Source organism: Triticum urartu, chromosome 7A (genome assembly GCF_056163025.1).
Source record: "Triticum urartu cultivar PI428250 chromosome 7A, HENAU_Tu73, whole genome shotgun sequence".
NCBI classification, from domain to species: Eukaryota; Viridiplantae; Streptophyta; class Magnoliopsida; order Poales; family Poaceae; genus Triticum; species Triticum urartu.
Window position 1 is genome coordinate 725,349,294 of NC_141879.1, and position 11,771 is coordinate 725,361,064.

General features: G+C 39.9%; 1 protein-coding gene across 1 annotated transcript; it reads left to right on the plus strand.

Moving 5' to 3' along the window:
- The first annotated feature begins 5,753 nt into the window (after positions 1–5,753).
- LOC125528251 (daphnetin O-methyltransferase 1) lies at positions 5,754–7,391 on the plus strand. Its single transcript, XM_048692747.2, has 2 exons — positions 5,754–6,651; positions 6,864–7,391. Exons 1-2 carry the CDS (start codon positions 5,842–5,844, stop codon positions 7,161–7,163), a joined length of 1,110 nt encoding a protein of 369 aa, XP_048548704.2. The 5' UTR covers positions 5,754–5,841; the 3' UTR covers positions 7,164–7,391.
- Positions 7,392–11,771: the final 4,380 nt, after the last annotated feature.

An 11,771-nucleotide genomic window follows, 5' to 3' on the forward strand; every position in this document is an offset into this window, starting at 1 on the left:
TTTACTTAATGCTACGGTTGGGTCTTACCTTAATGATCTTTGGTAGTTGCGGATGCTTCCTAGAGTTCCAATCATAAGGGCATATGATCCATGTACGGAAAGTATGTTAGCTCATGCCTCTCCCTCATATAAAATTGCAATAATGATTACAGGTCTAGTTATCGATTGCCTAGGGACAAAATCCTTCTCTTGTGTTACCAAAGCTATCTAATAAACGACTAACTTTTATTATCTTGCAAATTACTCATAGTTTTATTTCTGCTAAGTACTTCTAGTTTTATTCTTGCAACCTATCCTTACACCAACAAAATAGTTTCATACTTGTTCTAGGTAAAGCGAACATTAAGTGTGCGTAGAGTTGTATCGGCGGTCGACAGAACTTGAAGGGAATATAAATTCTACCTTTAGCTCCTCGTTGGGTTCGACACTCTTATTTATCAAAAAAGCTACAATTGATCCCCTATACTTGTGGGTTATTAATCTTCACCTCGACTGGAAGCACAAAGAGATGCCCCTCAACCTACTGCACCTATTGGAAATATATATTATAAGATTCCTTCGGGTATTGTAGAGAAACTGCTAGCTAATCCTTTTGTATGAGATGGAACGGTACATCCTGATATGCACTTGATATATGTAGATGAAATTTGTGGATTGTTTAAGCTTATAGGTTTATCCAAAAGGGAGTTAAGAAGAAAGTATTCCCTTTATGTTTGGAGGGAAAGGCATCGACATGGTATAGGCTATGTGATGATATTGGAACGTGGGATTGGAACCGATTGAAATTGGAATTTCATTAGAAGTTTTATCCTATGCATCTAGTTTATTGTGATCTGGATTAAGCATATATTTTTTGGCCTTGTGGAGGAGAAGGTATCACTCAAGCTTGGGGGAGCCTTAAGTACATGATGTACAGATGCCCCAATCATGAGCTCTCAATAGAAATTATCATACAGAATTGTTATGAGCGGTTTTCTCATAATGATAAAACATGCTCGATTATTTTTATGAAGAAAACTATTGAGTTCAAATGGGGTCCTCTGGAGAGAATTGAACGCAATTCTGAAGATTGGGATCTCGACAAAGGTAAAGAGTCGGGTATAAATCTTGAGTTCGATTGTGTTAAATATTTTATGGAAACCGATGCTTTTCATAAGTTTAGTGCTAAATATGGACTTGACTTTGAGATAGTAGCTACATTTTGTGAATCTTTTGCTACTCATGTTGATCTCCCTAAGGAGAAGTGGTTTAAATATCATCCCGCTGTTAAAGAAAATATAGAGGAACCCACTATATAGTAAAAATATGAAACTATCATTTACATTGTTGATCCAGTTATGCCTACTGCTTACATTGAGAAACCTCCTTTTACCGTTAGGATTAAGGAACATGCTACAGCTACAGTTGTGGTTAATAAAAGTAATATTAGAACACCTAGACTCTCTGAACAAATTAAGGTTGAACATAATATTGCAATGGTTAAAGATCTCTTGGTTGATAATGTTAATGGGCATGCTATTTATTTTTGCAATGATGCTGCAAGAATTGCTAAATCCGATAGAAATGAACGAGATAAGCTAGATAAGAATAAACTCGTAGTGGGCATGCCTGTTGTTTTCGTTAAAATTTGAGAGCATTGCTATCATGGTTTTTGTGACATGGGTGATAGTGTTAGTGCTATTCCGTTTACTCTATATCAAGAAGTTATGGATGATATTGCACCTGTTGAGATAGAAGATACTTATGTCACTATTATGCTAGCAAATAGAGATACTATTGCACTGCCTGGGATTGTTCGAGATGTTCAAGTCTTGTGTGGTAAGATCAAATACCCTATTGACTTCTTATTATTTGGTTCACAACAAGATAATTTTTGTCCCATTATATTTGGTAGACCTTTCTTCAATATCGTTAATGCTGAAATTGATGGTGTTAAAGAAAAGTTTAGAGTTAAATTTGATGGTGTATCTCATGATTTCAATTTCTCTAAGTTTAATAGAACCAGATGAAAAAGAATTGTCTAATAAATATGAAAATATTGGTCTTGCTTCTATTGTTGTTCCTCCTACCGATCCTTTAGAACAATATTTGCTAGATCATGAAAATGATATTCATATGAATGAAAAAATGATATAGATAAGATATTCTTTGATCAAGCACCTATCCTTAAACATAACTTGCCTGTTGAAACTCTTGGGGACCCACTTCCACCAAAGAGTGATCGCGTGTCTGAATTGAAGCAATTACCTAACACATTGGAATATGCTTATCTTGATGAAAAGAAGATATATCTTGTTATTATTAGTGCTAACCTTTCAGAGCATGAAGAAAAGAGATTACTAAAAACTTTGAAGAAGCATCGTGCTACTATTGGATATACTCTTCATGATCTTAAGGGATTAGTCCCACTCTATGTCAGCACAAGATTAATATGGAGCCCGATGCTAAGCCATTTGTTGAGCATCAACAATGGTTGAATCCTAAGATGAAGGATGTGGTAAAAACTAAAATATTAAAGCTTCAGGAGGCAGGTAAAATATATGTTATAGCTGATAGTAGATAGGTAATTCTTGTTCATTGTGTCCCTAAGAAAGGAGGCTTTACCATTGTTCCTGATGATAAAAATGAACTTATTCCACAAAGAATTGTAACTGGTTATAGGATTGTAATTGATTTTGGGAAGTTAAATAAAGCTACTAGAACAGATCATTACCCCTTGCCTTTTATTGATCAAATGTTATAAAGATTGTCTAAGCATACACACTTCTGTTTTCTTGATGGATATTTTGGTTCCTCTCAAATACATGTGTCAAAGGAAGATCAACAGAGAACTATGTTTACTTGTCCTTTTGGAACTTATGTTTATAGATGTATGCCTTTTGGAACTCTCTCTCTCTCTCTCTCTCTCTATCTATCTATCTATCTATCTATCTATCTCTCAAGCCTTCAATCACACAAGTCTAAAATAGAGATTCATCTCAGTTGGAGAATCAGTGAAATCACTGAATATCGTCGGGATCTCGTCCTGACACTCATTTAGACAAGCTATGTAATGTCTAAATACCCATAACCCACATATAAACGACCAATGGACTAGTAATTTAAATTTGTTGATGACATGTATAAATGACATGCGGACTACATGTACTAATAAACTACTAATGGGTAAACTCATAGTATATCTAAGGTTTAATTAAATTATATATATTGACATAATGGCATAAGGGAAACAACAAGTCTATGTAGAATCCGGTGTTTTTGGAAAAAGACACGACTATTTAGTCTCATAGGTCTAATGAACTAAAAATGATTAAAGAGATTCCCTTACAAATGTTGTGATATTTAAATTAAAAGATAAATTGTTACATTAACATTGAAAAAACTGCACAACTTTTTCTATAGTCAGTTTTTTAAGCTTATGCTCTGATTCCTCTCTATTTTTGCCATTGGTTCGATTCAGATTTTCGTGGAATCCCAGTGGGTACCAATGGGATTTTGGCCCGAGTCAATCTTAGCCATTCCAGAACTAGCTAAGCATATGAGTACACATATATTTCCACAACTTTTGACATATTTTCCATGGCCTAGGATAGGGAATTTTTTTCCTGCTCATCAAACAGTGTATCAATCGAATAAGTGCCTCTCTGATTCAAAGGATTTTCATAGGAATTTTGAAGGATTAGAATTCTTAGGATTTGTGCTACATTGATCTTTTTTTGTTGGATTGAATCTCATAAGATTTTTTTCCAAAGGAATCATTTGTCTTTCGAATTTTCATGACATCAAACTACGTTCTCGCAAAAAAATATGTTTATTTCTTGTTTCTGTGTACTTAGAATTCTATGAATCAAACTGGCCTAAACATTATTTTATCATGAAACTGAACATTATCATGACTGTGTAATTAGCGAGATCCAACAGCGAAGACACGTTTCACGTGTTTTGTAGGTGCCCAAGAGCTGTTGACCTGTGGCAAGCCATGGCGCAAGTTTGGCGGATACCTGATGTTAAATCAATCCGCAATACAGGACCAGAGGGGCTCCTGAATCTCTTCGCGGTGTGTGACGAGGGTGACCGCCTCAGAGTCCTCATGCTTATGTGGAGGTGCTGGCACATGCGTAACGAGATCTAACATGACAAGACACCGCCGCCCATGGAGGTGTCCCGACGGTTCCTTCAAAGCTACATCACCTCACTGTTGGGGACCCAACAATACCCGGCCAGGGTCTGGGACAAGGGAAAGATGGTCATCCAACTAGAGGGAGCGGAGCAGCCAATATCGCATGTGGACGTTGGCTGAAAGTCTCAGTGCAAGTGGAGCCCGCCTTCGTAAGGTTGGGCGAAGCTCAACGTGGATGGGTCATTCTCACACGAGGATGGAAGCGCCGGTGCCGGCATGCTCTTGCGCGGGCACGACGGCGCCATCATTTTCTCTGCATGCCGTTCGCTTCGGTCATGCTCGGACCCATTGCACGTTGAGTTGGTCGGCTGCACGGAGGGACTCGGCCTAGCTTTGCAGTGGACGGAGTTGCCGATTATCCTGGAGTGTGGCAGTATGCAGGCCGTGCAGATGATCAAGGCAAAAGGACCGGATCATTCCCGGCACGCGATGGTGGTCTCAGAAGTAAAGAGTCTAATGGGTATAAGGGAGTGTTGTGTTACTCACATCTCTAGAGAGCAAAATAATGTTAGTCATGTGTTAGCAAACTTCGGTCGAACAGACAACCGTACTGTTGTCTGGCTCTGCTCTAGACCTGCTAATGTCCATAGTCTGTGTAGGGATGAATTCGTGTGCTCTTGAGTAATACTCCCTCCGTTTTTTTAGTCTGCATATAAGATCTAGTCAAAGTCAAACTTTGTAAAGTTTGACCAAGTTTATAGAGAAAAATATCAACATCTACGATACTAAAGCTATATGGTATGAAAATTAATTTCACGATGCATCTAACAACGTTGATTTCATATTGTGGATCTTGATATTTTTTCATGTAAACCTAGTCAAAGTTAACAATGTTTGACTTTGACCAAATTTTATATACAGACTAAAAAAAATAGAGGGAGTACAATCTTTTACCCCCGCAAAAAAATTAGCCGTGTTGAAAATTCAAAAATGTGCATGGGTTAATTATTTTTGTGGCAACCAAGGATTTGGTAGACGTGGAACACCAACGACCGCGCTCCTTTATCTAAAAAATAGTCCACCTCGCGTTCCACGCGAGAGTGACGCCAAGTAATATTAAAGTAAAGCTAATAATTTCAACAGTATATGATTTCGCAGAAAAAAAAACAGTATAGAAGATAAGCTGGGGCAACTGCCATGACGGTCTATTTAAACGAAGGTCGGATAGTAGCTGAGCAGATAAAAAAAAATCGCGAACCAACCTCTGTTTAAGATGGTTAGGTGAACAGTGGTATTCCCAACCTACCAGGGTTCAAATCCTGGTGCTCGCATTTATTTTGAATTTATTTCAGGAATTCCGGCGATATGTTTTCAGTGGGAGGAGACGTTCCCGTCGACTACGAGGTACCTATGGTGACTTCGTAAAATCTCAAGATGATATGCCGGCTCAGTTGTGCGTTCATAGGGATGAGTGTATGCGCATTTATATGAGCGCTCGCGTCTGTACTGTGTTAAAAAAAATACAAAAAAATCCACCACGCGCTCCACGCGAGGGTGACGCCATATTATTATAAGTAATAAAGTAATACTACTATCAACTTCAGCCATGGCACGGTCTATTTAAACCCCGCTCTCGCTCACATCAGATAGTACGGACATGAGATTAGGTCAAGGTGAGCAGAGAAAAAACAGCCAGTGATCGATCCGAGACACGAAAAACAATGGCCGCCCAGGCACCGGCGATCGAGGTTCCCACTGATGCCGAGCTGCTGCAGGCTCAGGCCGACCTGTGGCGCCACACCCTCTACTACCTCACCTCCATGGGGCTCCGCTGCGCCGTCAAGCTCGGCATCCCGACGGCCATGCACAAACTCGGCGGGGTCACCTCGCTGCCCGACCTGGCGGCCGCACTGTCCATCCCCGCAAGCAAGCACCCGTTCCTCGCCCGCCTGATGCGCGCGCTGGTCACCTCTGGCGTCTTCGCCGCCGGCGGCAGTGACGATTTCGGGGCGGAGCTCTTCCGCCTCAACCCCCTTTCCCGTGTCCTGGTGGACGACGTGGTCGCGGACGAGCACCACAGCCAGACGTCCTTCGTGCTCGCCGGGACGTCCCCGCACTACATGGAGGCCGCGCTAGGGATGGCCGACTGGTTCAAGAAGGACGTCGCCGGACCGGTGCCGTCCGTGTTCGAGGACGTGCATAGCGCGTCCCTTTTCGACGAGAGCACCGCGGCCTTGGACCCGGAGCTCGACGCGCTGGTCACCGAAGGTCTCGAAGCCCACGACAACCTGGGGATCGGCACCATCATGCGTGAGTGCCATGACCTCTTTAAGGGGCTCGAGTCTCTGACAGACTGCTGTGGTGGAGACGGAAAGACGGCGAGGGCCATCGCCAAGGCCCACCCGCACGTCAAGTGCACCGTGCTGGATCTCCCCAAGGTTATCGAAAAAACTCCATCCGACTGCGTAGTCAACTATGTCGCCGGTGACCTCTTCCACACCGTCCCAAAGGCCCAGGCCGTGATGCTCAAGGTACGTACTTTCGTTGTTCCATGAATGTATTATAGTATGTGAATCGATGGAAAGGGCACATTAATTTTTCTTCTAGTAGTACTATAATTTATTTATTCTTCACCACTGCACTCAAACCAAATAAATCTAATCTTGTACTACGGTAGTGGGGTATAATTTCAGACTCAACTGAGGCTAACAAGGCTACATATATATATACTCTTTGTACGTAGCTTGTGCTGCACCACTGGAGTGACGACGATTGTGTGAAGATCCTAACCCAGTGTAAGAATGCCATTCCTTCCCGTCAAGAAGGAGGGAAGGTGATTGTCATTGACATTGTGGTCGAACCATCACTAGGACCTGTCATGTTTGAGGCCCAGACTCTCATGGACTTGCTCATGCTTGTCTTCACCAGAGGCCGTCAACGTAGCGAAAATGACTGGCGTGACCTCTTCATGAAAGCAGGCTTCACCGACTACAAAATTATCAAGAAACTCGGTGCACGAGGCGTCATCGAGGTGTACAAGTGAAGCCTTTCTCAAAAGTTTATCCAAAAGGCGTACTCTGTCTAAAGTACCCTTGCAGTGTGTTTTGTTTATGTACGGATGGTGTGCTCCGATGAAGAAAAATAAAGGGAGTTCCTTATGTTTGCAAGGATATAATCATGTAACAGCTTCAGTGACAAGCTTGTAATTTCTATCATCTTTAATTTGTATCTTTCCCTCTTTGAAGTATTAAATAATAAGTCTGTTTGTGTATGTATATTGATATAATCACTGTGCTTCTTTCTCGTGTACATGCTAATTATGCTTCCAATTACGAGAGCCGTTGACGGAATAAGTATGACCGGCATGAGCTCTTCACGAAAACAGGGTACAATATTGACTACGAAATTATCAGGTGGGACCATGAGATGTCTTCTAGGTCTATCAATGAATGGTTTCACAAAAGTTTATGATGTTTATCCAGAAACACGTACACTTAGAAACCTTTGAAGTTTTGCTTTGTTTATAAATGGATGATGTGATCTGATGAAGAAAATTAAATGGAGTGTCTTATACTCGCGAGGTTATCATCATTTAGTTTACAAGCTTGGATTTTTTTTAATATCTAAGCATAATTTCTTTCTAGAAGCATTATATAATTGGTGGGTTCGTGTATGTATTATTGTGTATGCTCTACCAGGACCTACATTGATGTTTGATATAAGAGCAAGTCCAATGGCCACATACTCTCGAAAGAGAAATATATTTTACCTTTTGTTCACAAAAAGATGAGAAGAATATTGGGAAAAGGCTACTCATATCACAAAGATCCACGAAGTTCATTATGGCTACAGGTCCTTTCCCTTGTATTCATGAACCAGTAACATGGGAAGGCAATGATGTAACCAAAGAAAATGATTATAGTTGTATAGAGAGACACTATGGTGACAAATGTGTTTGTTTTCAAGTTTTAAATCTCATATGTAATGCTTTCGTTAATTGCACTGGTTGAGTTCCGTTACCTTTTCAGGTGCATTAGTACGTATGTGACATTTTAGTGATATTATCCTTCTTTTTACGGAAAATTTCCATGGTCATATACTTACTAAAATTAGACTTTACAAAAATATGAAATTACATAAGTCCTCCAAGAATTTGTGCAGTCTTTCTTTTGCATCCACCGGCGGTGCTCCGTGAGTGATACGTCTCCAATGTATCTATAAGTTATGAAGTATTCATGCCCTGTTTACAATAATTTTATATGGTTTTGGTGCACTTTTATATGATTTTTGGGAACTAACCTATTGACCTAGTGCCCAATGCCAGTTTTTGCTTTTTGGCTATTTTTTGTTTCGCAGAAAATCCATTTACCAAACGAAGTCCAAACACGATAAAACATTTATGGTGTTTTTTATGGACAAGAAGAGACCCACGAAGCATCGGAGGAGGACCAGACAAAGTCCAGGGGAGTCACGAGCTCACCAGACGCCCCCCACCCTAGGGCGCGCCATCTGAGCTCGTGGGTCCCACGGGACACCCCCTGACGTCAAACCAATGCCAAAAATTCTTATAAATAGGGAAACCCCTAGAAAAAACCTAAAACTGCCACACCGCTACCGCAAACCTCTGTACCGAACCGATCTCATCTGGAGGACTTTTCTCACACCTTGCCGGAGGGAGAACTCATCATCGGAGGCCATCTTCATGATCCTAGCCGTCTCCATGACCAGGACGGAGTAGTTCACCCTCGGTGCTGAGGGTGTGTACCAGTAGCTATGTGTTTGATCTGTCTCTCTCTCATGATCTTGATAGGATGTGATCTTGATGTACCATGAGCTTTGTTAATATAGTCAGATCATATGGTATTCTTTCCTCTCTATCTTTGTTGTGATGAATTGAGTCTTGCCCTTTGAGGTTTCACTATTATCGGATTGAATATTATGGATTTGAGATCACTTGATGTATGTCTTGTATGTGGACCCATGATGACAATGGGGTATTCTATTGAGTCACTTAATATATATTTTGGTAATCAACTTGCGGATTCCCGTGGTGACATTGGGCTTATCTAGGCACATAGGTTGATACACGTTTTAATTCTACTTTCTCTGATAGAAACTTTGGGGTACTCTTTGAACATCTTTGTGTTGGATAGAATATTATGAATCTGGAACTGTTTGATGCATATCGAATAATTGACTCATGGATGCTTGTCGTGACATTGGAGTATCTACATGATATTAGAGTTGATTGATGTGTATCATATGGTGTTATTTTAGTATGAATTCTAGGGTTGTTTGTGACACTTATAAGGACGACTCAATAGATTGATCGGAAGGATAACTTTGAGGTGGTTTGCTACCTACAATAATTTCATCTTATGTTCTCCGCGTCGCACATTGAGAGATTATTATATGATTCAATTATGTTGATAAATTGCACTAGTGAAAGTATGAACCCTAGGCCTTGTTTCCAAGCATTGATATACCATTTTGCTCATTGTTTGCTACTTGTTACCTTGCTGCTTTTATTATTTCAGATTACAAAAATCTATATCTACTATCCATACTACACTTGTATCACCATCTCTTCTCCGAAGTAGTGCACCTATACAATTTACCATTGTATTGGGTGTGTTGGGGACACAAGAGATTGCTTGTATTCGATTGCAGGGTTGTTTGAGAGAGACCATCTTCATCCTACACCTACCATGGATTGATAAATCTTAGATCATCCACTTGAGGGAAATTTGTTGTTGTCCTACAAACTCTGTGCTTGGAGGCCCAACAGAGTCTACAAGAAGAAAAGTTGTGTAGTAGACATCAAGCTATTTTTGGCACCCTTGCCGGGGAGGTGAGTGCTTGAAGGTATATCTTTAGATTTTGCAATTGAATCTTTAGTTTCTGGTTTTCACTAGTTTGGTTTATAAAAGAAAACTACAAAAAATGGAAATGAAGTTGTGCCAATTTGATTATCTTTATAAAGTCTTTCTTGAAAATGATGGATCGAAAAATTGTGCCAGTAGTAGAAGAATAATTCAATAAAATGTTTGGCATTCAATCCTTGAATAACAAGCATGATTGCAATGTTGTTAGTATGCTTTCTATGAATATCCATAATACTAATGATGATTGCACTAGTCATGATAAAAAGGTTTTTTATAAACATGTCAATTTTTGTGGAGTGCATAAACTTTGTGAAGACATGCCATTTAGATGATAGATTTTGTAAGAAGCATAAACATGAAAAAAACAATTGGTGGCTTGTGCTGCACCACTGGAGTGACGACGATTGTGTGAAGATCCTAACCCAGTGTAAGAATGCCATTCCTTCCCGTGAAGGAGGGAAGGTGATTATCATTGACATTGTGGTCGAACCATCACTAGGACCTGTCATGTTTGAGGCCCAAACTCTCATGGACTTGCTCATGCTTGTGTTCACGAGAGGCCGTCAACGTAGCGAAAATGACTGGCGTGAGCTCTTCATGAAAGCAGGGTTCACCGACTACAAAATTATCAAGAAACTCGGTGCACGAGGTGTCATCGAGGTCTACAAGTGAAGCCTTTCTCAAAAGTTTATCCAAAAGGTGTACTCTGTCTGAAGTACCCTTGCAGTGTGTTTTGTTTATGTATGGATGGTGTGCTCGGATGAAGAAAAATAAAGGGAGTTCCATATGTTTGCAAGGATATTATCATGTAACAACTTCAGTGACAAGCTTGTGATTTCTATCATCTTTAATTGTATCATTTCCTTTCTGATGTATTAAATAATAAGTCTGTTTGTGTATGTATACTGATATAATGACTGTGCTTCTTTCTCGCGTGCATGCTCATTATGCTTCCAAATACAAGAGCCGTTGACGGAATAAGTATGACCGGCATGAGCTCTTCACGAAAACAGGGTACAATATTGACTACGAAATTATCAAGTGGGAGCATGAGATGTCTTCCAGGTCTATCAATGAATGGTTCCACAAAAGTTTATGATATATATCCAGCAAGACGTACGTACTCTTAAAAACCTTTGAAGTTTGCTTGGTTTATATATGGATGATGTGATCTAATGAAGAAAAATAAATGGAGTTCCTTACACTCCCAAGGTTATTATCATATAATTGCCTGGTTGACAAGCTTGGACTTTTATTAGTATCTGTGCATCATTCCCTTTTCAAAAAAAAATCATTCCCTTTTAGAAGCATTATATAATTGGTGGTTTGTGTTATCGTGTATGCTCTACCAGGACCTATACATTGATGTTTGATATAAGAGCAAGTCCAATGGCCACATGCTCTCGAAAGACAAAAATATTTTGCCTTCTATTCATGGAAAAATGAGAAGTGTATCAGGAGAAGGCTACTCATATCACAAAAATCCACGAAGTTCATTATGGCTACTCCTGTCCTTTCCCATGTATTCATGAACCAGTAACATGGGAAGGCAATGATGTAACCAAAGAAAATGATAAGAGTTGTATAGAGAGACACTATGGTGACAAATGTTTTGTTTCCAAGTTTTAAATCTGATATATAATGCTTTCGTTTAATTGAACTGGTTGAGTTCCCTTACCTTTTCAGGTGCATTAGAACATATGTGACATTTTAGTGATATTATCCTTCTTTTTGAGGAAAAAATCCATGGTCATATACTTACTAAA